At 40.6% G+C, this 25,793-nt stretch overlaps 2 protein-coding genes across 2 annotated transcripts in view; one reads left to right on the top strand and one right to left on the bottom strand.

Annotated features, from left to right (window-relative positions):
- The first annotated feature begins 414 nt into the window (after positions 1 to 414).
- Positions 415 to 7,897, top strand: cckar (cholecystokinin A receptor). The gene is made up of 5 exons (XM_087790281.1): positions 415 to 749; positions 1,752 to 2,003; positions 5,881 to 6,142; positions 6,434 to 6,561; positions 7,326 to 7,897. The coding sequence occupies exons 1-5, from the start codon at positions 623 to 625 to the stop codon at positions 7,895 to 7,897; spliced, it is 1,341 nt and encodes a 446-aa protein (XP_087646407.1). The 5' UTR covers positions 415 to 622.
- A 4,351-nt stretch (positions 7,898 to 12,248) lies between these two features.
- rbpjb (recombination signal binding protein for immunoglobulin kappa J region b) overlaps positions 12,249 to 25,793 on the bottom strand; it is a 49,136-nt gene continuing 35,591 nt past the window's right edge. The window contains exons 3-11 of the mRNA XM_087788575.1: positions 25,112 to 25,207; positions 21,758 to 21,923; positions 21,520 to 21,694; positions 20,057 to 20,194; positions 19,869 to 19,981; positions 18,469 to 18,609; positions 18,223 to 18,378; positions 17,340 to 17,443; positions 12,249 to 17,271 (exon numbers count right to left, since the gene is read on the bottom strand). Coding sequence (XP_087644701.1) covers positions 16,950 to 17,271; positions 17,340 to 17,443; positions 18,223 to 18,378; positions 18,469 to 18,609; positions 19,869 to 19,981; positions 20,057 to 20,194; positions 21,520 to 21,694; positions 21,758 to 21,923; positions 25,112 to 25,207 — 1,411 coding nt within the window. The 3' untranslated portion in view covers positions 12,249 to 16,949. The remainder of the gene's footprint in view (positions 17,272 to 17,339; positions 17,444 to 18,222; positions 18,379 to 18,468; positions 18,610 to 19,868; positions 19,982 to 20,056; positions 20,195 to 21,519; positions 21,695 to 21,757; positions 21,924 to 25,111; positions 25,208 to 25,793) is intronic.

Raw genomic sequence — 25,793 nt, forward strand, 5'->3', positions numbered from 1 at the left:
TTATTTTTTATTTGTTTAGTTTAACATTTTTCTGTTTTTTTTACTTTCTCTAGTTTAAAATGTTACATTATTTTTTATTTGTTTACTTTTAAATGTTACATTATTTTTTAATGGTTTAGTTTAGTATTTTTTTTAATAGTTTTTTCATTTCTCTAGTTTAAAATGTGACATTATTTTTTATTTGTTTACTTTTAAATGTTACATTATTTTTTATTGGTTTACTTTTAAATGTTACATTATTTTTTAATGGTTTACTTTGAAATGTTGACTCTGAACCTGTAACGTCCATAAGAGTCTTCATAAGTGGAGGATGAAGTTCAGCCTCCAGTTGTTCCTGCAGTGACTCACGAACATCTTTGAGGATCTTCGCGGGTTCATAAGAGGGTTGATCGAGTCACAGCCTGAAGGACGAGGATGTGAACACATGGTGTCAGCGCTGCTGCTGCGGACGCGCGGAGACACGAGCGCGCACGGACGAGGAGAGGACAGAGAAGACACGACCATCTTCATCATCATCATCATCTTCATCATCTTCATCACCATCACACGCTCCAGTGCCAGGATCCCTCCGAGGATTTGATCCATTTCGTGCGCGCGGATCTTCTCCCTCGTGACCTCCAACATGGAATCCTTCACGATCCAGAACATGATCCTGAACTCCACTGACCTGAGCCGGATCCTCTGTCATCTCGGGATCAGGAACATGTCCGAGTGTGACCCGGATGAGGACCAGAGCCCGGAGCCCAAAGGTAGGTCTTTTTACCGAAGAGGATCCGCGACTCCACGATCCGTTGAATTACACTTGAATTCATGTGGTCGTCAGCGCGCGCGACAGACACACAAAAACCAACTACACAAATGTTGACATTGAAACGTGTAGTTGGACTAAATGAAGCCACATAAGGATCACATGCTTTAAATATGTTATTCACAGTTTCTATACGTGTCATTAGTTTTAAGAACATTTAACGTTTTTACTACAATTCCTGCACATTTGAACGTATTTAAATGTATTTTATTTGACATTGTTTATGTTCAATGACATTTTTTATTTTTGTTTTTGCATATGAGAGGCTTTTATTGGACTGTTAAGTTAAATAATAATGAAATATAATGTAATTAACGTATTGGTTTGTACTTTTTTATTTAGTTTTTTCAAAACACCTTTCTGTTAAAACATCTTCACAATCTAAACAATAATATTCATCGTATTTTCATTTAAATAAATTTAAAAAACACTAAAACTATGTACTATTTTTATGGTTATCATTATTATTTATCTTTGTTTATTATGTATTTATTTATAATTTTGCTACTTACATGGGTTTTGGATACATTCAAATCACATTTACAGTTTAATTCAAATCATTGTTTAATTTAAAACATGATTTGATGTTTTTAAACGCTCGTTTACCTTTTCTAAGAAGACAAAAACGTAATAATATTATATAAAGACTATGTATTTGTAAAGATTTTTGAAATGATTACTTTATTTTAAATCACTTTAATCACAAGATCTTTCCTTAGAAATAACGTTTTAAAAACACGTCTTAACCTTAAAATGATGACATCATAAAACATTATTTGTTTCTTTTCACCATCATTTGAACTTTGCTCGTCTTAATATTGACAGACGCCGCCTGTTTGTAGTTTGTTGTGAAGAATTAAAAGAGTTGTTGATAATTATTGTCTCAAACACGCGTGTGAAGCCCTGAGAAGAAGGAACAGATGATTCTCGGTCTTCTGCTCAGACATCAACGAGACGGTGAGGATCGTGCTCTACAGCCTCATCTTCCTGCTCAGCGTGGTGGGCAACAGTCTGATCGTGGCGGTGCTGGTCCGGAACCGGAGCATGAGGACCGTCACCAACCTGTTCCTGCTCTCGCTGGCCGTCAGCGACATGACGGTGTCCCTGGTCTGCATCCCCTTCACCCTCATCCCCAACCTCATGAGGGACTTCATCTTCGGGACGGCCATCTGCAAGCTGGTCATGTACTTCATGGGTGAGGACTCTCTTGAATAAATGTCAAACAATATGGCCGCTTCACTTCCTGTTTCCACAAATCAACATTTTAGTGATGGAAGAAGAACGAGAGATGTTGACTTGCAGGTTCTAAACAGGGATGTGTTGATGAAGCTTCATGAAACAGTGACATTACTTTCAGAGTCCACCAGATGTCGCTCTTTAAACTATCGCTTTGAACAAAGATTATATTGAGACCTCGACTGAGAGCGCCCCGTACTGACATGTCAATGTTTCATGAAGCTTCACGAAACCCTTTCATTACATTAAGAGTCCACCAGACGTCGCTCTCCTCTCTTTAAAATAACACTTTGAACAAAGACTGAGAGTGCCTCCTACTGACCTTAAAAAACATGTCAATGTTTTATGAAGCTTCATGAAACACTTTCATTATATTAAGAGTCCACCAGATGTCGCTCGCCGCTCTTTAAACCATCACTTTGAACAAAGATTATAGTGAATCATTTTTAAACTGAGGGCGCCACCTACTGACCTTAAAAAACATGTCAATGTTTCATAAGGCTTCACAAAACACTTTTATTACACTAAGAGTCCACCAGACGTCGCTCTCCGCTCTTTAAAATAACACTTTGAACAGAGAATGAGGGCGTCACCTATTGACCTTAAAAAACATGTCAATGTTTCATGAAGCTTCACGAAACACTTTTATTACATTAAGAGTCCACCAGATGTAGCTCGCCACTCTTTAAACTATCACTTTGAATAAAGATTATAATTAATCATTTTTAAACTGAGGGCGCCACCTACTGACCTCTAAAACATATGTAACCGTTTCATGAAGCTTCATGAAACACTTTCATTATATTAAGAGTCCACCAGATGTCGCACTCTGCTCTTTAGACTATCACTTTTAACAAAGATTATAATGAATCATTTTTAAACTGAGGGCGCCACCTACTGACCTTAAAAAACATGTCAATGTTTCATGAAGCTTTACGAAACACTTTCATTATATGAAAAGTCCACCAGATGTCACTCTCCGCTCTATAAACTATCGCTTTGAACAAAGATTATATTGAAACCTCGACTGAGGGCGCCCCCTACTGACCTCTAAAACATATGTAACTAACTAAGTAACAGTTTCATGAAGCGTCATGAAACTGTTAGTTAGTTTAACCACCAGAACTGAAGCAGAGAACGGCTCAAACATAACTTAAATCGTTGACGTTGAAGATCCTGTTCAACTCAATAATCAGTGGAATGATTGACAGGTCGTCAGTCGAGTTGAGGTTAGTCACACACTAGTGTGTGTAGAGAGTTTGAAGTCAACGTCTGAGAATCTTGTTTTACTTGAACTCCACAGACGCACTTTACTTTTATCACTCATTTTCTGCCTGATTTCCTAAATCCACCTTTTTTTTTGCAGTTGAAACTTTATCGAAATGCTTTTGTTTCTTTTTATAATTTAATTATTTTTGAATAATTCAATAATAAATTAACAAATATTGTAGTAATTCTATCATTTCTATATTGAAACATTTGTTTTTGGTTTTTAACGATTTAATAAAAATAGTAAATATAGAATATTTCCAAACTGTATTTTTTTCTTTTTACACAATTTATTATTTTTTTAATTCATAGCTTTTTTACTTCTATACAAATAGTGATACTTTTTTTAAACACTATGAATCTGGAATACTTTAGAAAATTCATTTTTGAATTAGAAAATCAACCTCGTTTATCCGAAACAAACAATTTCAATGATGATATGATTATAACAAAACAATAATAAAGAAAAACGCTGTAATAACAGTAATTATAACAATAAATTATGAATACAACCAAAATGATAACATAAAAAAAAACACAGCAATAAATGAAATAATGATACATTTTTCCACATGATAAACATAAGTAGAAGAAAGTTGCTCAGAGATTTAGTTCTTCATATTAAAGATCTTCTTAAAGAGTTCAGATCATCTTCATTTGACATGAAAACATGGAGAACACGAGGTGATGACAAACAGCTGAAACATCTTGGATCAATAATCACTTCAAATAAACTGCGAAACTAAGAACTTCCTCAAACTTGTGATGCTTACATTTTCACTTCAACAAGTTTAAGATGCGAACGACACATCAAAGAAACCTCAAGTGCACCGTGTGACGCAGGAGATTATTTATTTTTAAATAACTAAACAAATCCAACAAGAGGCTCAACCTGATCTTCATGGTGAGAACTCTGGCAGCAGATGAACCTTCTGTGACACGTCAAGCTCGAGTCTCACTGGATGTTTTGGTTAAGGATTGAGACGAGGAAGCGATGACATCCTGACACGTGAGCGACATGGAGGAGAGAAAACTCACATGTGTCGTGAATGATTTATTGTTCCAGGACGTTTGAAATCATCTTCTGAACTTCTTTCTTCCGCTGAAGCGGGATGTGATCCGAGGACCTCTCAAGGGTGAATGATTATGATGATCATCAGAGGAACACAGACTCCAGACGTCTTTGTGTCGATGAAGACACTGAGTGACATTATTCAGGATCAAGTGTTCAGAAGATCATCAGCGTCTTTACAATCAGGAACATGTTCGTGGTTCAATCAGACGACGATTGTGTCTGAATTTACATTGTTTCAGATTGATGTGTGATGGATGGATGGATGGATGGATGGATGGATGGATGGATGGATGGATGGATGGATGGATGGATGGATGGATGGATGGATGGATGGATGGATGGATGGATGGATGGATGGATGGATGGATGGATGGATGGATGTGAGGATACATGGATGGACGGACGGATGGATGGATGTATAGTAGATATAAGGACAGATGGATGGATAAAAAGAATGGATGGATCGATGGATGGACAGATGGATAAATGGATGGATGGGTGCATGGACAGTTGATGGATGGATGGATGGAAAGTTGATGGATGGATGGATGGATAGTAGATATAACAACGGATGGATGGATGGATGGATGGATGGATGGATGGATGGATGGATGGATGGATGGATGGATGGATGGATGGATGGATGGATGGATGGATGGATGGATGGATGGATAGTAGATATAACAACGGATGGATGGATGGATGGACGGATGATTGCTGGATGGATGGATGGATGGATAGTTGATATAACGACGGATGGATGGATTGACGGATGATTGCTTGATGGATGGATAGCAGATATAACGACGGATGGATGGATGGATGGATGGATGGACAGATGATTGATGGATAGTAGATATAAGGATGATAAACGGAGAGATGGAGAGACTGATGGATTGATAAAAAGAATGGCTGGATAAATGGAGAGATGGAGAGACTGATGGATGGATAAAAAGAATGGATGGACGGACGGACGGACGGATGGATGGATGGAAGGACAGATGCTACTCTGGATCACTCGGTGCTTCAGGCATCAAAGAACAGTTCAAGTGGTTGCATCTAGTGATGTGTTGCTTCATGAAACATTGTTCTTCTCCACTAGATGTCACTCTCTGATCCTCATCTATGAATCTGAACAGCTGTTGAAACCTCACATCATGATTAAACCAGGGCGTCGAAAACATATGACCCTGTGTCACGAAGCTTCATCGACACATCACCACTTCTTCCTTTATCTCCAGGCACTGAACTTTGACACAGTGAGCTTCAACATTTGAAGAACCAGTTTTGACTGTAAACAAAATCCTGCTTTAATCCTTTAAGCTTCAACAAGAAGATCATTTTCAGGAACATATTTAAATGACTAAATCCCATTTGCAAACATTTCCACGAAAAATATTCAAACATGCTTGAAAACAACTCAAAACCAAACAACAAACAAACTTGCTAGTTAGCTTAGCATCACTCATGCTATCTGCGTTTCTCTCCGCAGGCGTCTCGGTGAGCGTCTCCACCTTCAACCTGATGGCCATCTCCATCGAGCGCTACAGTGCCATCTGCAACCCTCTGACCTCCAGGACGTGGCAGACCAAATCTCACGCCGCCAAGGTCATCACCGCCACCTGGGCGCTGTCCTTCATCCTGATGCTGCCGTACCCCATCTTCAGCAACCTCAAGACCTTCACCCGCCTGGACAACAGCACCGGGCACATGTGTCGCCTGGTCTGGCCCAATGACATCATCCAACAGTCCTGGTAGGACGGCGTACTCGACACGGGACACTCAGTGATGTGTCCACGAGGCTTCGTGAAACAGCCGATGAGGCGTCATGACACAGTGTCTTTATTTTGAAAGGCGGGAAATGATGCCAGGTTTTTTGAATTAGTAGTTCTTGAAAGTGGTCTTTCAAAATGAAGACACTGTGTCATGACACCTCATCTGCTGTTCCACGAAGCCTCATCAACCCATCACTAGCAGACTCTTATGAAAGTGCCAGTCAACGTAGCTGAGTTGGTAGTGGCTGATTGACTTTTTCTCCGCCGCAGGTATGTGTCTCTGCTCCTGCTGCTGTTCTTGATACCTGGGATCGTGATGATGGTGGCCTACGGACTCATCTCCCTGGAGCTGTACAGGGGCATGAAGTTCGAGCTGTCCTTCAGGAAATCCAGCAGAGGTATGAATCTGAACCTTCAAAGTAAAATGAATGGTCGTCACGATATCATGAATGGGACAAAGTTTTTTTTTTAAAAACACTACGAAAGTAGTTCCGTGGTCCGCGGACAAGGTCCATATTTCTGTGTCTGGTAAGTAAACCATTGCCTCCCTGTTTGGCGGTGAATGTTATTACAGTAGCAGAGCTGGTGAAAACACAACATTACTGAGAAGAGTCGGGTTGTCATCCACCTTTCTTGGTATGATGTCCCTAGTTCAGTGTGGCCTTTAAAAAGGTTTGACACCTCTGGTATGCGACAACACCCTGTTGTCAAACTGCACAAGACCTGACTTATTGCCAACAAGATGTTGAGTTGCTCCAGCATTGTTTATGTCCGCATGAGTGCATCTCCAAGGTATCTGGAAGCTTCCTCTCTTCTAAACATGTCCTGGATCAGGTCTTATCTAAAAAACTGGAAAAGGTCCTTCCAATACATACATACATAAATACAGTCTTTGAGCCACAGTGTCCTACATGGATTGTTAAAAAACAGCTTTCTTGACATCCTCTACAGAGTGCCCTCAAGCGTTAGCTAAAATCACAAAAAACGCTGCTTTCATGCCATCAACATCCCAGTCTAGTCCTTCCTGCAGTCTTCCCGGCATTCAAGTCTAAAAGTAATGTTTACTAAAACCATTGTTTGATCCTGTTATTATGTTTGAAATATGTTGTAGTTCGATGAATAAAATGTGGTTTGATGAAGGAACTCTTGTGTCTTGTCACAGAAAGACAGACCAGCACCAGCAGCATTAAAACCGGCGACAGCGACGGCTGCTACCTGGCACCATCTAAGAGGAAGAGCATCACCGCGACGACCTCCAACAGCCGGCAGCCCTTGGTAGGAATGGTGTGCAACAACTCCGCCGCCAACCTGATGGCCAAGAAGCGAGTGGTCCGCATGCTCCTGGTCATCGTCTTCCTCTTCTTCCTGTGCTGGACTCCGGTATTTGTGGTCAACGCGTGGCAGGCCTTCGACCAGCGCTCTGCCTACCGCCTGACCGGAGCTCCCATCTCCTTCATCCACCTGCTGTCCTACACCTCCGCCTGCGTCAATCCCATCATCTACTGTTTCATGAACAAACGCTTCCGCCAGGGCATGCTCGCCACCTTCACGTGCTGCAGCGGCATTGGCAAGGCGGGCCGGAAGTTGGGGAGGTCACTGGGGATCAGGAAGGCAAAATCTAATGAGGCTTGCACGACGCCAAAGACCCATGAGCAGAACGGGAACACCCCTCCTAGTGGAGCCAAGACTGCCTTCACCTACGTCGGTGTCCAAGCCAAATGTGAACCCACTTAATGTGGACTTATCCAAGGCTTCTAGACTGGGAACCTGGAGGAGAATTTTGGAACTTACAGTTGCTTGAACTGCAGCAGCAGATACGTCCTGCAAACAAGTCCATAAACAAGTATTGTCTTAAGAGACTTATATGAGTTCAAATGTTTTAAATAATCTTGTCGTATGAAGAATTACCTGGTCTTCAGTGCAGTGTTTGTAGCTGTTGACTGACTCAGCATCCTCAAGACCACAGAGTGCAGCACTTCAACTTCAAACCGTGTCACTTCGTTTCACTTCGTACGTGAGCAGTATTCAGTCCTTGCTTTGGGCCGCAGGTTAAGTCCTTAGCTAGCCTTTAGCTAGCCTTTAGCTAGCCTTTGAGTCTGGATGCCCGCGGACCTTCTGGTGATGTTTTGTTGAATAAACTACAAACTCACAGGCTGAACAGGTCGGACTTGGATGACAATCAGACGTATTTCACAACACAGGCCTAAAGATTGTTGACCTGCTAAATACATGACACTCAAACACACAACTCAGTTGTAGGTTTCAAACGAAGTCCGACCTTGATGCCGAGACCCGTTTGTGTGTGTTGGAGCGCCTCGCTTATCACTCCGGTGGGAACGGTTCCATCTGCACCTGAACACAGCGGATTCCTGGTATTGTGAGGTAACTGTTTATGTCGCACACCCTCGACGTTGTGTAAATATGTGTATCACTGAATATTGGCGTGTGCAGGTCCGAGTGACACTCGTGTCACATGACTGAATGTATCAGGAAGTGCGCGGCTGCTCCTGGAGACGTTTGTTTGATACTTTTGTACATATATTAAAGAGAGTTTTGAATCCATGTCCGGAGGAGTCACTGTGCTTCGACGCGACGGGAGGCGGAGCTTCACCGGGACTCGGAGGGGATCGAAGCTTTGTGGGGCTTCAGAGACACTTAAAAAATCAGATGGTCTTCCTCACCAGAAGTCTCCTGTCTCAGTTGTGATGTGTTGCTGAAGCTTCATGTAACAGTATAATTAATTCCAAGAGTCCACTAGATGTCACTCTCTGCTCTATTATCTATTGTTAAAAACTATTTTTTAGGCTCACGATGTTATTCGATGACCCAACAATGGCAGTGACGTCAGCAACTTCTGGACGAGACTCAGCTCTGAGTTGTAGCAGAAGTCTGAAGTGTAGATGGTGAAGAGGAGAGGGGCCAGTACTGTCCCCTGAGGCGCTCCTGTACTGCACACCACAGTGTCAGACCTGATGTCCTTTAGCCTGACATACTGTGGTCGGTCAGTGAGATAATCCGTAATCCAGGAGACCAGACCAGGGTCCACATGCATCTGTGTTAGTTTGTCCTGGAGCAGAGTGGGCTGGATGGTGTTGAAGGCGCCAGAAAAGTCCAGATCCTCACGGAACCGCTTCCTTTATCCAGGTGGGAGTAGGTTCGATGCAGGAGGTGAAGGATCAATAAAGTTCCATCTATCTATGTTTTGAACTGAGGGCGCCACCTACTGATCTCTTGAAATATGACACCGTTTCATGATGCAGTGTCATTATTTCAGAGTCCACTAGATGTCACTCTCTGCTCTATAATTTATTGCTACGTCATCTAATCTCCAACACTCGTTAGATTCCAGTAAAACTTCAGTCGCCACATTAACATTGAATTCAAGTCGACATAAACTTGGTCAGTCGCTCGTGTGGGACCAGGTTCCTGGTCCGATTACTTCCACGTTCCTGCAGAAGCAGATCCGTCCTGCAAACAAGTCCATAAAGAAGTATTTATCTTAAGAGACATCCTCACCAGAAGACACCATCTGACCTCAGTCGTGATGTGTGTCGATGAAGCTTCATGAAACAGTGTCATTATTTCCAAGAGTCCACTAGATGTCACTCTCTGCTCTATAATCCATTGCTTTGAACAACTATTGAAACCTCTTTAAAACTGAGGGCGCCACCTACTGACCTCTTAAAATATGACAGTTTCATGAAGCTTCATGATGCAGCATCATCATTTCAGAGTCCACTAGATGTCACTCTCTGCTCTATCTATTGCTTTGAAAAACTTATTTAGCCTCAGATCATTTTTTAATCAAGGGCGCCACCTACTGACCTCTTAAAATACGACACTGTTTCACGAAGCTTCATGATGCAGCGTCCTAATTTTTTTATGGCAACACTTGTTTCTCCCGTTAGATTCCACTAAAACTTTAGTCGCCACATTAACATTGAATCAAGTCCACACGTTGATCGTTCACGCTCCTGTGGGACCAGGTTCCTGGTCCGACTACTTCCACGTTCCTCTGGGTCCAGACGGACGTCACGGTCGTCAGCCAGCGAGGACCCTCGGGACCCCGCGGCCCCCGCACTCGCAGTCGCCGAGGCCCCGTGACGAAGGCTAACGAGGAGATCTGGAGCTTCAGCACTTTTCATATCCCCTCAGGTCTGGAAGAGCCTCATCGCTCACGCTCGGGAAGACATGACTAAGCCTGAGCTGGACTGACTGGAGATGCAATTATTAGTTGAGTTTTCTTTCTGAATTCAATATTTCAAAATCCGTAGCATTTAAAATTCAATATAAAAATGTTTTCATACCCATTTAATCCGACTTTTAAATTCACTCCAAACTATCGTTCTACCTGGTCATGTGATCATCTGCGCGTCGCATGATTGGCTGAAACTGGTGATTATTATTCCAACATTTCTATATTGAACTTGAAGTGCTGATTTTAAAAAAAAAAATTAATTTAATTTTTTAATTATTGGAGTTAAGTTATCAAACTCTATGTATTAAAAAAACAATAATAATTTGGAAAATATTCTGGAGGCTTCGCGGGGGTTTGATTGACAGCTTCCTGAGTCACGTGACTCCATTAACAGAGTCTCTGCTGAAGAGACGAGCGTCTGATTGGTCGCAGGTCGCGACCCGAGTGGAGTCTAGACGTAAACTCTCGAGCATCACGACCACCTGTGACTCCTTTTGACAGTTTTATAGAAGACTCGACACTGGGATCAGAACTTTTTTTGTGGGTCAAATCGTCAGAGTAAGAAGTTTCAGAGTTAAAAGAGTCAAAGTTAGAAAAGTGAGAGTTAGAAGAATCAGAGTTAGAAAAGTGAGAGTTGGAAGAGTCAGAGTAAGAAAAGTGAGTTAGAAAAGTGAGAGTTGGAAGAGTCAGAGTTAGAAAAGTGAGAGTTAGAAAAGTGAGAGTTGGAAGACTCAGAGTTGGAAGAGTCAGAGTTAGAAGAATCAGAGTTAGAAAAGTGAGTTAGAAAAGTGAGTTAGAAATAGTGAGAGTTGGAAGACTCAGAGTTGGAAGAGTCAGAGTTAGAAAAGTGAGAGTTAGAAAAGTGAGAGTTAGAAAAGTGAGAGTTAGAAAAGTGAGAGTTGGAAGACTCAGAGTTGGAAAAGTGAGAGTTAGAAGAGTCAGAGTTAGAAAAGTGAGAGTTAGAAAAGTGAGAGTTGGAAGACTCAGAGTTGGAAAAGTGAGAGTTAGAAGAGTCAGAGTTAGAAGAGTCAGAGTTAGAAAAGTGAGAGTTAGAAAAGTGAGAGTTAGAAAAGTGAGAGTTAGAAAAGTGAGAGTTGGAAGACTCAGAGTTGGAAAAGTGAGAGTTAGAAGAGTCAGAGTTAGAAAAGTGAGAGTTGGAAGACTCAGAGTTGGAAAAGTGAGAGTTAGAAGAGTCAGAGTTAGAAAAGTGAGAGTTAGAAAAGTGAGAGTTGGAAGACTCAGAGTTGGAAAAGTGAGAGTTAGAAGAGTCAGAGTTAGAAAAGTGAGAGTTAGAAGAGTCAGAGTTAGAAAAGTGAGAGTTAGAAGAGTCAGAGTTAGAAAAGTGAGAGTTAGAAGAGTCAGAGTTAGAAAAGTGAGAGTTAGAAGACTCAGAGTTGGAAAAGTGAGAGTTAGAAGAGTCAGAGTTAGAAGAGTGAGAGTTAGAAGACTCAGAGTTGGAAAAGTGAGAGTTAGAAGAGTCAGAGTTAGAAGAGTGAGAGTTAGAAGACTCAGAGTTGGAAAAGTGAGAGTTAGAAGAGTCAGAGTTAGAAAAGTGAGAGTTGGAAGACTCAGAGTTGGAAAAGTGAGAGTTAGAAGAGTCAGAGTTAGAAGAGTGAGAGTTAGAAGAGTCAGAATTAGGAGAGTCAATTAGAAAAGTGAGTTAGAAAAGTGAGAGTTAGAAGAGTCAGCGTTAGAAAAGTCAGAGTTAGAAGAGTCAGAGTTTAAAAACGTATAGTTAGAGGAGATTCATTAAAAAAAAACACATACACACGAACACAAACACATGAACACACATTCACATAAAACTACATCATGAGGACTTCCTCTCAGACATGTTAGTCGTTTCAGAAAAGACAGAAATAAAGTTTGAAAAATAAAGTTTTTTTTATCACTTTTTTATTCTGGTTTTTATGCTGATATTGCAAGTTTTTTCTCTTTTTTCTTTTCATGACATACAGACTTGAGCATGATCTGAAGCTGCAATATGTACAAAAGAAACAAAAACTATGCTATTCTTAAAAAACCTCCCCTTGTTTTATTGCTAACATGTTACAAACGCGCAGGATTCTAACTGCGACTCTAACACACAGACAGTGAAGCCACTGCAGGATGGAGAGACTCACGGAGGACGAGAAGACGCTCCTTCTCTGGAGGGAAACCACCGCTCCGGAGTCGTCGTCCACGGCGCTGACCTTTGACCTCTGACCTCCGTGAACTCTGAGAATGTGATCAAGTCAGTGAAATCAAACTGAAACTTTTTGATTGAAATGTTGTTTTTTTTAAGCATTTTTTTATACGATTTAAAAACGATCGTTTTTTAACAATTTCATCTTTTATTTTTTTAATAATTTCTTAAAATTGAATAAAAAATGTTACACTTTTTTTTATTTACACAGACTTTGATATTTTTATTCTAATTATTGAAAAGTAAATATTCTAAATAGTTTTTATTACATCATTGAAAACGATTGTTAATAAACAATTTCATTCGTTTTTTTAATTTTATAAATTTGATTTTAAAACATTTTGAAAAATCGAAAAAAAAAAGGTTATTTGATAGAACTTTTAAAATAATTTTAAACGATCGTTATTAAACAATTTCATATCTTTTTTCTTTTGAGTAATTTAATTGAAAACAATTATAAAAAAAAAAGGAAAATCGAAAAGTTAAAAGAAAAAATTAAAATAACATTTTTACAAAGACTTTAATATTCTAAGTCCAATCATGAAAAGCAAATGTTTAAAATAAAAAAAATAAAAATTGTTTGTAGCCTTTTAATTCCAATAAAAACATTATTTAATTTAGGAAAACAAATCATCTAAAAATGGATCAGCTCGGTGCTCTGTTGCTTTTGTCTTGTGTCACTAGAATACATTTTTACACTGAATTCAAACAGCTACGAATTAAAAAATAGTGACGTTGTGAAATTTATTTTGGAATTATTGGACTTCGAACATCAATCTCTGTGTAAAACAAATATAACGAATTTTTAGTCAATTAAAAACCGTTTTAACAAATTAATTGAATACAATGTTTAAAAAAAACCATTTCAACGAAAAAGCTTCAACATTTGAAACTGACATCACCGTGAACCTGATTCACTTCCAGACAGAACTAGTCGATCACGATCGTTCTCGTCCGACGGATCCGTGGACTTCCCGAAGCGATGAGGTCGGAGGTCAGCGGGGGACGAGGCGTGGAAGCTCGACCTCCCTCTCGACCCGCAGGGCACGGAAATCATCAAAGACATTTGGCATCAGAGGAAAACACACATTGTTCAGAGCTCATGTTATATAAAAAAAACACACACACGAGTACAGCTGCGTCGGAAGAGAAACACAAACACAAACAAACCACTTGACTTGGCGTCACAAGGTGGATCATTACAGTGTGTGTGTGTGTGTGTGTGTGTGTTACGAAGGCAAGAAGATCAAAGTCTGCTCAAGATTGTCAACACTTTCTTTCAGAGTTCGAGCAGGATGTAAACAAAGCAAAGTGGGCGGGGCCAGAGTAAAGGGTTGTCGGTGCTACACTTGGAAGTGGCCGAGGCAGCGCGGGTCATAAAGCACTTTTTTTTTCTTCTTTGACAGGAAACAAAGGGGGCGGGGCTTGGTACCAATAATTTAGAAAATATTACAATATAAAACATTTCATGGACAAAGTGGGCGGGACCATAAGTTAGATGTTTTCCTATATCAAGGTCGTGTGGAAATACTTCATTTGACATTCAAGTTGATGTTTTTTGATCGTTCGCTGGAAGACGGAGACGTTTTTTTTTCGGATTTTTCAAGCTTCGCTTTTTTTTTTTGTTTTCTCTCTTTATCTCGGACTCAAAAGTTCCATCGTCACGGCAACACTCACGCTGGTGAACTAGTGCTCAGGCGGGACGAGGGACAACAAACACAAATATTGCTGTTTTTTTTTTGGGATCTGCAGTCGCCGCACACTTCAAGGAGCGACTGCTCAGACAGTACTAATGGATCGCCGACTCCTCTCCCGGTCACGAGCTTGAACACCGTGCAGCGTGAAGCATGTTGTGCTAATAAAGTTTCTTCCAGGATTTAAGGCCTCGTTGAATCCAGCGTCTGTGGCCGAGAAAGACTCTGGAAGACTCGTCGCCGCGGAAACGCTGACCTCGAATCAGTGACTCCAGACACGACCAAACGATCTTTCGATCTTTGAACTGATAAAAGATGATTCAATACTTGATGTACCTTAAAAAACAACAAGACCAGTATAAAAGTACTTCATTAAAATATTGATAGAATTTAACATTTGATATGTTTTTGATTTAATTTATTTTTGGTTTCAAGGATTTAATTGTTTTCTTTTTTTCCCATAATTGATCACTTTTAGATCAAGACGTTGAAAGAGTTTAATCATTTACATGTAAAAAAAACTTTTTAGTCGTTAAATTATTATTCAAAAAGAAAAAAAACTAAATACAATATTTTTCATTAGTGTTTTTCAATTCAATATTTTTCAATTCAGTATAAAAATATATTAAAGTGACACAAGACAAAAGCAACAGATCCCGGATCAGCTCGGTGATCTGTTGCTTTTGTCTGACGTCACTATATCAACATTTTTATACTGAATTTAAACGGCTACGAATTCAAAAATAGTGACATCGTGAATTTTATTTTGGATTTAGAATATCAAACTACGTGTAAAACAAATATATTCAATTTCTAATCAATTAAAACATTTTTTCTAACGAAAATAATTTAATAAAATGTGTTTTAAATATAAAAAAAACTAAAAACATTTTGAATTGAACTTCTCAACAATAATGTAGTTGTTTCACTGATGTCGTCCAAAAATAAATATTGCCAAATTTTACATTGAATTGAAAAATGTATAAATAAAAAAGTTTTGAATTTATAGATATATTTCCTAATTATTGTAATTACAATATTAAGCTCTGTGTAAAATCTTTTAAAAAAATCATTAAATTTGAAAATGTTAAAACATAAAATAAAAATCGAATTTTCAATTTACATTCATATATATATATATATATATATATATATATATATACACACATTATTTAATTCTATTATTCAGCGAAAACTATGGGAATCATTTAAAAACCTGTCAATTAAAAAACAAGAAGATCTCCAGACGATCCATGTCCTCCAGGAAACTTGTACAAAACATTATGACCGGCAACGTGGTGGAAGATAGACCTTATTAAACGATCGACGTAAACATGATTTATGAGCCGCTGCAAACAAAAAAAAAAGAAATCCTGCGATATCATCAAAACTGCTTCGTGCGCCGTCGTCTGGAGTCACGTGATCTGGTGCGAGGTCAGCGCTCTGGTGACGTCTGGACATGTGACTGTAACACAGTGATGTCATAAGGCCGTTTTAAAGTCCTGTGACTTTTGACATTAATTGGGAGATGACAGTCACTCCCGCGGACATCGTTGTCGTCATGGCTGTGTGTGTGTGTGTGTGTGTGTGTGTGTATGTGTGTGTGTGTGTGTGTGCGGTGTGTAAGTGTGTGTGTGTGTGTGTGCTGTGTGTAAGTGTGTGTGTGCTGTGTGTGTGTGTGTGTGTGTGTGTGCGGTGTGTAAGTGTGTGTGTGTGCGGTGTGTAAGTGTGTGTGTGTGTGTGTGTGTGTGCGGTGTGTAAGTGTGTGTGCGGTGTGTGCGGTGTGTAAGTGTGTAAGTGTGTAAGTGTGTGTGTGTATGTGTGTGTGTGTGTGTGTGTTTGTGTGTAAGTGTGTAAGTGTGTGCGGTGTGTAAGTGTGTAAGTGTGTGTGTGTGTGTGCTGTGTGTAAGTGTGTGTGTGTGCGGTGTGTAAGTGTGTGTGTGTATGTGTGTGTGTGTGCTGTGTGTAAGTGTGTGTGTGTGTGTGTGTGTGTGTGTGTGTGTGTGTGTGTGTGTGTGTGTGTGTGTGTGTGTGTGTGTGTCTGTGTGTGTGTGTGTGTGAGGCAAGGCAGAGGCGTTGCTTAAAGCTTTTCTTTTTTTCAAGACTTCATCAAACCAATGATAAAAATAGGCCCTTCTCAGGTTAATCCCCAGTAAAAGTAAAATAAAAACCCTCATGAAAACCAAAAACTTCCCCCAATAAAAACCAAAGAGCATCCAGACGTAAAAAAAAGATATTTCAAAAGCCGGCGTTTGTCAGAAGGAGTTTGGACCTCGAGGTTGGGAACAAAGCCTGAGCTCTCGGAGGAAGAATAGAAAGTATTTGGTAACAAAAGTGGACTATATGCTTAATACAAAAAAAAAGGTATGGAGAAAAATGTACCTTTACTAAAGCTTATACAAGATCCTTGGTCCATAAAAACTATAGCGTCCTCGGTGGCGCTCTGTCCAACGACAACACATCCAGACCCACCAATAGATTAGAAGAGCGGGGGGGCAGCGGGGCGGGGGGGACGTTCTCGTCGGATGTATTGCTGTCGTGGTTTCACAGAAAAAAAGGTGCTGGTGCTCGGAGCCTGCAGGGGGCGCCACTCGCAGGCGGGAAGAGGAGACATGATGGGAGCTCTCCTTCGTATCCGCAGCACGTCCGTTTAATATCCCCCATAGTTCCATGCTCTCGAGGCGGCGTGAGAAGTGGCCCCGGCGTGCGTTAGGAGACCACGGCTGCCGTGGCGGCGGCGGAGGACGAGGACGTGACCCCGGCGGTGCCGTTGTTGGCGCCGTAGACGCCGGAGTCCTGGTTGTTGCTGCTGAGCAGGCTGGAGCTGCCGGCGCGCAGGATGGCGCCGGCGGCGCTGCAGTGCGGCCGCGGGCCGGGCTCCGGCGTGTAGGTGAAGGTGAGCGTGGTGGAGTAGATGATGCCGTCGTTCCGCACCAGCGTGACGGGCACCTGGACCGGCTGCCGGACCCAGCGCCAGCCCTCGCGGAACGCCGAGATGTCGGGGACGACGCAGAGCATGGACTCGCCGCACCTGAGGACAACACACGGTGAGGTGAGACGGTTGTAGGCGTCTTCGGGGGGGGGAGACCCGGGTCGTACCTGTACATGGTTTCGGCCTCCACGTCTCCAAACCAGACCCGGAGGTTCGGCGTGAAGTTCTGGCCCGTGAGCTCCAGCATGGCCACGTCGCCGCCGCCGTTGAGCTGCAAAATAAACACAACTTCCTTGATTCAGACGTTTAAATGTACATCAAAATCAAAGTATTTAACTCACTTTTTTAGAATATTAACCATAAAATAACTACCGAAAAAATTAAATACGATTTGAACGATATTTTTATAAACTACATATTTTTTCACAGACCGAAAACTTAACTCTCCTGAGATGTTTCAAATGTTTTCAACTCATTACTTTATAAAGTTGCTCTGAAATCTGGGCGAACGAGAGGTTACGAGAGTCCATTATGACGTAATAATGGCTTCACTCCTCCTCCAGACCGCTGTAATCACGCCCCGCTTTGTTTATACAACGGGTCCCTTGGAGGTGGAGACTTCCCGGGATTGATGACACGCGGTGACAAACCTCCACGCTCGACCAATCACAGAAGAGTGTGTGTGTGTTTATTAGGGATGTGTGTTGGCAAGAACCTGACGATTAAGATAATATAAGATAATATAGGTACACTTTAATATCGCAGTAATTGTTTCTGTGATATTGTATCAATATTCAACAGCACTGTAGCCATTTTTTAAATTTTCAATCAACATGTTTTTCAACTCCGGCCTCTAGATGGCAGCATCCTCCACAGCTGTAGTAAGAATGATGACTGAGGACGAGAGGATACAGTGGACTCGAGGGACGACCCCTCATATGTTGAGTTATTAGGATCAACAAGGGTAAAACTAAAAGGTCACAGACGTAAACGAAGAGGTGAGACGTGTAGAACCCGGGGCTGAGACCACAACCCTCAGAACATCCTCACCTGTAAACTCTCCACCACAGGCACCGGGGTGACGGGCGAGTGGACCGGGCCCATCCCCTCGTAGAAGGTGTACTCTGCCTTGTCCGTGCTGATGATTGTCCAGGAGGCGCCGTCGTTGATCATCTCCTTGTTTGGTTCCTTTGGGCATGGAGTGGCCTGTGGGAGGAGAACCATCAACCTCGTCAGCGGAGAGAACCAATGATGGTCATGTGATCGAGGTGGTCCGACAAGGCGGGCGAGACTCACTTGAAACTGGATGATGCGTTCCTGGGACAGACACAGGTACATGCGTTCCGTGTCCTTCAGGTAGAAGGCACATTTGTGGAGCTGCGACACCGGGTCGTCTGCGTCCAGCAGCGCCGTCTGTTTGTCCACCTTACGGATGATCTGAAGAAAATAACTTTAGTGACTCTTGTGTGAACTAGTGGTGTTTGTTGTCAAGAACCTGTTGATGCGCTTCACGATACAGAGTGAATAAGATATATAGTGATACTGTAGTAACAAGGATATATGTGTAGTATTGTCCAGTATTTGACTCTGGTGTTGTGATAGTGTAGTAACAATAATATATGTGTAGTATTGTCCAATACTTGACTCTGGTGTTGTGATAGTGTAATAACAAGTATATATGTGTAGTATTGTCCAGTACTTGACTCTGGTGTTGTAGTATTTACAGACCACATGACTCTTGACGAAGTCGTAACTACTTTCATTCGTTTTCAAACCAAATTATGTCCAAACATCAGCTTTAAAAGCTACTGGACTCACTGTATCCTCTCGTCCTCAGTCATCGCCAGGATCTCACTGTATTTCATTGTTCATTTAGCTGCAGAGGATTTAACGACTGCTGCCATCTAGTGGCCGGAGGTTTAACAGCAAACACCATGAATATTTGCAATAAAAAAAAAGAAAAAATCGAATTATTTTATTTTATACACCATTTATTATTATTTAAACACTAAACAAACAATAATAATAAAAATCCAATTTCTAAAAAAAAAAAAGGATAATAATAAATAAATGTAGTTCTGGTGAATATCGATATGGTATTGTGCTAAAACCCTCAGACAAAAACACAATATTTAAATTATTTGATACTTTCTAACACCCAGACTAAAAAAGAAGTAATGGAAAATAAAGCCTGAAAAATGAAATGTATTGTTTGTTTATTATATATTTTTTCCCTTTTGTTTTTGTCTGTAAAATTACCTTGCCTTACATTTAAAAATATATATAAATATATATATATATATATACTATATATACTGTACATTTCTATACTATACATATAAAATGCAAATATTCAGAACTTTATTAACGTTTATTTTTGTGTCGCAATTAAACTTCCGACCACTAGATGGCAGGAGTAATTACGTCCTCCGCAGCCAAAGGGACATTGAAATCCTGGCGATGACTGAGGACGAGAGGATACAGTGACAAGTAATGTTTGGACATATTTTGTTTTGAAAACAAATGAAAGCAGTTACAAGTAAACTCCACAATACTGCAAACCTTGTTCCTACAGTGTCACGATGTAATGCGATACATCGTATGGTTGACGTCGTATCGCGACACGTATCGTATCGACAGATTCTCGACGACCTCCGACCCCTTCGTAGTAACGACTGTAAGTGAGTGATGTTTACCAGTCTGGGCAGAGCCATGCCCGTCACCGAGCACACCAGCTTGACCGTCTGACCGTAGTGGATGTAACCGTCCCTCACCGTGAACTCTTCTCCCTCGGACTCCTCGTCGTCCACTGACACACAACATGACGACAACATTAACACAAGACGCTTCATGACGTCACTCTGGTCTCTGACGCTGGACTCACACAAGTGGATGTAGAAGGCGCCCCACTGCTGGGAGCTGGCGTGGAAGTTGCCGCCCTCCACGTGCAGGTACCGAGTGCTGACTGTTTGGGAGCGCAGTCGGTTGAAGAGGGCCACTTTGGTTCCGGATGCAATGCACACTGAGGACAAAAAAAAAAAAGCAGAGTGAGAACTCCTCACGTGACGATGCCCCAGTTTACAGCATCGAACGAGGACGATGCTGCCCCCTTGTGGTTAAACGCAGTTAAAACTACAAAACCGCTTCCCATGACCCTGGAGTTGAATTGTGCAATATTATTAGGATTCATTTCAGAATTTAAATCGATAAGATCAAAAGCTAAACACTGGTTTGTAGAACTGGGATGAAAACACAATTGTGTCGATGACATTAAACTGATATATTTAGAAACCATTGTTTTTGTTCCATCAATCTTAGGAAAGTGTTTGTAAATATGGTTCTTAAAATTGTATAAAATCCCATCAATGTCTGAAATATAAAATATAGTATATCAGTGTCATCAGAATATTGATCGGTTGGATTCAATATTTTAAATGTTGAGACTACATTAATTGAATTAAATCATTTGTAGTTTGAGTTGTTTGAATATAATTTAATTAAACCTTTACATTCTTGGAAGCTCTGTGCATCTTTCCCTGTATTTTTTTTTGGAATCTGCTTTATAATTGAGACAATATCTTTAAAACGGAGCATTTACCAATTAAAATTATTTGTTTTCTATAAGAAAACTGCTTGGAGTTGGAATTTAAACACTGATAATATTTAGCTCAAGATGTTTCATTTTCTTTTGGTAAGAATTGACATTTTAAAATTGGTATCGTAAAAAGTAATTTTCAGTAAACTATAAGCAGGATGTCACCTGACGATACAAAAGAGCATTGAGGTACTTGATTGATCTTTTAGCCAATCATGTGACTCACAGACGATCATGTGACAAAGTCAAATGCTTTAAATTTAAAAAATATATATATATACCGTTCAAAAATGTGTATTTGAATATTAAACTCTACGTTAAGAAATAAATAATAAAAAAAATGTATTCAATCATTTAAAAAATAAATAAATACATTTTTCTATTTAAAAAAATATTAAATAAATCATTTAAAAAATGTATGAAATACTAATATATATATAAATATGTAATAAAGAAATAAAAAAATAATAATAATTTAATATTAGAAATGGTGAATTCAACCATTCAAATAATGACTCTGATCTTAGGGTCAAGGTGACCCCAAAGGCCCGAAAACAAATATATTTTATGGTATCCCTTTTTTCAAAATGAACCTCAAGATGATCTCCGGGTCACCTTGACCCTGAGATAACACAAGGGTTAATGTCCATTATAACTAACTTAAATGAATAAAATCAAGCGATAAACTTGTGCAAAAGATTAAACTAAACTAAATGTTCCTCAAAGTTTAACGTGACGACGAGGAAACTCACAGTCGGCGTTTTTGAGCGACTGCTTCTTTTTGGAAGGTTTGGAGATGACTTTGATCCTCTTGCTGAGGAAGACGCCGATGTCCGAGCTGTTGCCGTAGAACATCTTGACGGACAACATGAAGTGCTTTCTCTTGTCGGAGTCGGATATGTACAAGGTTTTGGCTGTGCAATAGTTCTGAGGGCGAAGAAGAGGAACATCAGAACCAGGGAATCAAACCACAGACTTGCGTCTCCTCACCTTTCCCTCTAAGTTCAGCTGTTGCATCTCCTGGTCGCTGTTGCCGATGCCGATGAAGGCGCAGGGCTGCGACTCCTGCTCGGAGCAGCCGTCTCGCTCCATCTGCTCCTTCTTTTTCTTCCAGCCGCTGCCCATCAGGTAGACGCAGGGCGGCGGGCAGAAGAACCTGGACACCAGCACAAGTACGACTGTAGTGACTCGTCTCAACACATCATTCAGTTTGACATAACGTTTCCATACACTCGTATAATTTGACACATTGAATTTTAGTGATTCTTTCGATTGTTTTACTCTGTTTTGGTCGGATTATTAGAACGGAAAGACAAAATATGTCCAAACGTCAGCTTTAACAGCAGCTGGAGCTGGCCGTATCCTCTCGTCCTCAGTCATCGCCAGGATCTCGCGGGATTTCGTTCTTCCTTTAGCTGAGAAATTGGCGACTAGTGGCCGGAAGAATAATTCATTTATTCATTCTCTACCGCGTTATCCCTTGTTGGGGTCGCGGGGAGACTGGAGTCTATCCAAGTTTCATTGGGTGAGAGGCAGAGGACACCCTGGACAGGACACCAGTGTCTCAGGGCACACAAAGACACACAAACATACACACAGACACTCATGCCTATGAACTATTTCCTCGAGTTCTTGATCAACCTCTGTATGTTTTTGGACCTTGGGAGGAAACCGGAGTGTTGCAACACCAAAGTAAACATATGCTGGAATATTTGCATGTTAATGAAAACACTAATTTTTACATTTATTTTCACTTTATTGAAAAATAAACCATTAAAAAAAGAGATTCACTGCTGTTCAATATCAAAACGTATCACCCCGAGTGTATAATTCGATACCATCATTTTCAAAACAATTTTAGGGGAGTCACTGCGGTTGATATTACAAACAATAAAGATCTATATAATAAACATGTGTTTTCTTCAATGTTTTGCTTCATTCAGAGACTAAAACAGGTTGAACTTGAATCTAAACTTTGATAATCCGGAAGATATTTCAAAATATCAGGAAAGTTGGATTTTTTTTGGCAGTTTGTTCAACAGATCACAGACTATATCATTGAAATTCAGATTACACGAATGTGTGCCAGTCAAGAACCTTTCTACTATTTTATTCTACCATTTACCGACTGTTATTGTTAGTCTCACCTCTAGAAAAAATACAAACATTACTAACTTACAAGAACGTCTCCTTAGGCACATGTTTTTGTTTTCACCACTAGAGGGCAGACATGTCAAACGATCAACCATCGACCCAGTTGTACGTTAAATAGTTTATATATTATTTTTAATTCATAGAATCACAAAATATATCGTCATTTCCATTTCCAAAACCTCTCAAACCGACAGTGGTGTGGACGAAAGCATCAGGTGACACACACGCGAGCGGCGGGTGTGAAAGTGGAAGTGGAAAGTGAGTTTATTTTGAGTATTTTTCGCAACAACAGCGTCTGTCTGCGTGGGCGTCTGTCTACTTTCAGCTCCTGTAAAAAGTGCAGACAGACAGAAAGAACATTTGCATTCCCCCGTGCACCCACTTTGGTGACAAAAGAGGCAGAAAAGAAAAAAAAAGGTGCGAGACAAAAACTTCACAACCAACTGGTTCTGCAGGCCCGGGAGGTTCCGGGAGGTCGTGAAGCTCAGACACGTATATGTATCTGTTCACCTACATCAACGCCTGTCACTGGCTACTGTGCCTCCATGAAGGGTGTATTCTGAACCAGGCAATGTGACCTTGATCGTGACCTTGACTTGGGAAGGCCACAGGGTTCATCCTGACCAAAGGAAAACATCTTAAACAACATCGTCGAGACTCTTTTGCTCACTCTTCAAACAGAAGAAATCTTCAGGAGGTTTATTTATTATTTTTGGAACAAGGACGTGTCATTATGAAGTCACAATTATCAAAGTAATGATCCGACATTGAGGATCATGGGGAATAAACAACCATAGTAATAAATAGAAAATTAAATAATGTTGAAAAATGTCAAATAAACATGTGCTTTGAATATCATCTCCAGTTGATTGGTGTGATTTCTGAGTTAATAAAAAAAAAAGAAAAAACTTCATATACTGTAATCAAAGAAAAGCAACTTTAAACAAACACCAAAAAGCAGGAAACTTTTAATATCACAGAAATCTGAATAAAGAAATCGAAGTGCATCATCGGTGCTTACAGAGGAAACACCTCTTTGCGGTACTTGTGAAAAGAGTATAGTTTTAATACTTTGTTTCCATTGGAGCATGAGCCCACATGTCTCTTGTACAACTACGTCGTCTAACTTATGCATTTTCAACATTATTGACACGTTGAAAACATTTTTAACATCTTTATGTTTCACTGTTCAAATGACTTTGGTGAACAAACACACTTATAAAATGTCAGTTCACTAACTAACAACCTTTTTATTGTAGTCATCTCTGAATATAATCCTCCATTATCTACAACATAATTTTCCATTTCTTGATTTTTACTAGGGATGAATTTATTCATTCATTCATTTTCTACCGCTTTATCCCTTATCGGGGTCACGGGAGACTGGAGTCTATCCCAGTTTAATTGGGCGAGAGGCAGGGGACACCCTGGACAGGAGGCCAGTCTGTCTCAGGACACACAAAGACACCAAAACATTCACACACACACTCATACCTATGGAAAATTTCTCCAAGTTCTCAATCAACCTCTGTATGTTTTTGGACTGTGGGAGGAAACCAGGGTGTCCGGAGTAAACCCACACAACACGGGGAGAACATACTAACTCCACACAGAAAGGTCACAATTTGACTCGGCCCGGAAGCGAACCAGCAACCTTCTTGCCGAATTGATCTACCAAAATATTTTTTGGGTTCTTCATGATACTGTATCAATATTCATCAGCACTTAATTTACTTTTTATGTTCTTCTTTTTGATGGTTTTCAAATCATAATTTATTCTCTATTATTTTATGGTTTATATTTTAATATAACGTTTTTTTTGGGTTTTTTTTTTTAAACAAAACAATTCTATTTTTTTTATGTATTTACAATTAACATGAAAATAATCAGTTTGTTCATTTCCGTGTTGCAATTAAACATCCGGCCCTCTAGATGGCAGTGGCCATTATGTCTTCACACTTAAAGGAAGAAATGAAATCCAGCGAGATCAAGGCAATGACTGAGGACGAGAGGATACGGTGGACTCCGGCAGCTTTTGAAGTTGGTGTTTGGACACAATTTGGTTTCAAAACAATTGAAAGCAGTTAAAACGACTGTCAAGATATCAATATATCCTACGTTCATATAGTATCACAACATATCCTACGTCGCAGTATATTGTGATACACGTTTAGCAAACGTCAAACTTACCTTTTCTCATTTCCGTAAGACTTCTGTGCGACCTTGGCGTGCAGGATCATGACGGTCTGGTCGCCTCGCTCCTTCAAATAGTTCCTCATGGCTTCCCTGCAGAAGGACAAGGATAATAGCATCGTTATGGTTTGTTCGAGGAGCTTCTGTGAGCGAGTTGCTGAGTCAGTCCGAGGGTGAACTGTTAATGACCGCCTCGAGGGGCGCCGGGACGCGACACACGGGGGGGTTCGAGATACACTATCTCGCTCTCGGGCCGGGCAAGCAACAACATAAAAAGGCCAGGGCTGTGCAAACAGAGATTTCTCGTATCACGTGAAAAATGAAGTTCACACTTCCTCCGTCGACTCTCCCGGACCACCTCTCACCTCCTTCCACCGCCGCGAGAAATCAATCACGTCTGCAGCATCTTCTTCGCCTCATCACGCAGTGACAAACACGGGGGGTGGGGGGTGGGGGGGGTCTACATACAGATGTCGGCGACACGCGATCCTCAGTTACACACTTGGGCTCTGCACGAACTTTGTTAGGAAAAGCAAGAGGCCCCTGAGAGAGTGTGTGGGAGGAGGTGAAGAGGGGGAGGACGAGATTTGGGTTACAAACTGGAGGGGGAAATATTTCATAAGAAGCTTGGAGAGAAAACTCTCTCTTTCAAACTGATAGCCAGCATTGTGTAACTGAA

The sequence above is a fragment of the Callionymus lyra genome, chromosome 4 (assembly GCF_982586985.1).
Source record: "Callionymus lyra chromosome 4, fCalLyr1.hap1.1, whole genome shotgun sequence".
Classification (NCBI taxonomy): domain Eukaryota; kingdom Metazoa; phylum Chordata; class Actinopteri; order Syngnathiformes; family Callionymidae; genus Callionymus; species Callionymus lyra.

What these genes read in the sequence shown, in the direction of transcription:
- cckar (XM_087790281.1), top strand. Translation starts at nt 623, where the DNA reads ATGGAATCCTTCACGATCCAGAACATGATCCTGAACTCCACTGACCTG. An exon ending in CCAGAGCCCGGAGCCCAAAG is followed by an intron (nt 750 to 1,751) that starts GTAGGTCTTTTT and finishes TCTTCTGCTCAG; the next exon opens with ACATCAACGAGACGGTGAGG. An exon ending in CTTCAGGAAATCCAGCAGAG is followed by an intron (nt 6,562 to 7,325) that starts GTATGAATCTGA and finishes GTCTTGTCACAG; the next exon opens with AAAGACAGACCAGCACCAGC.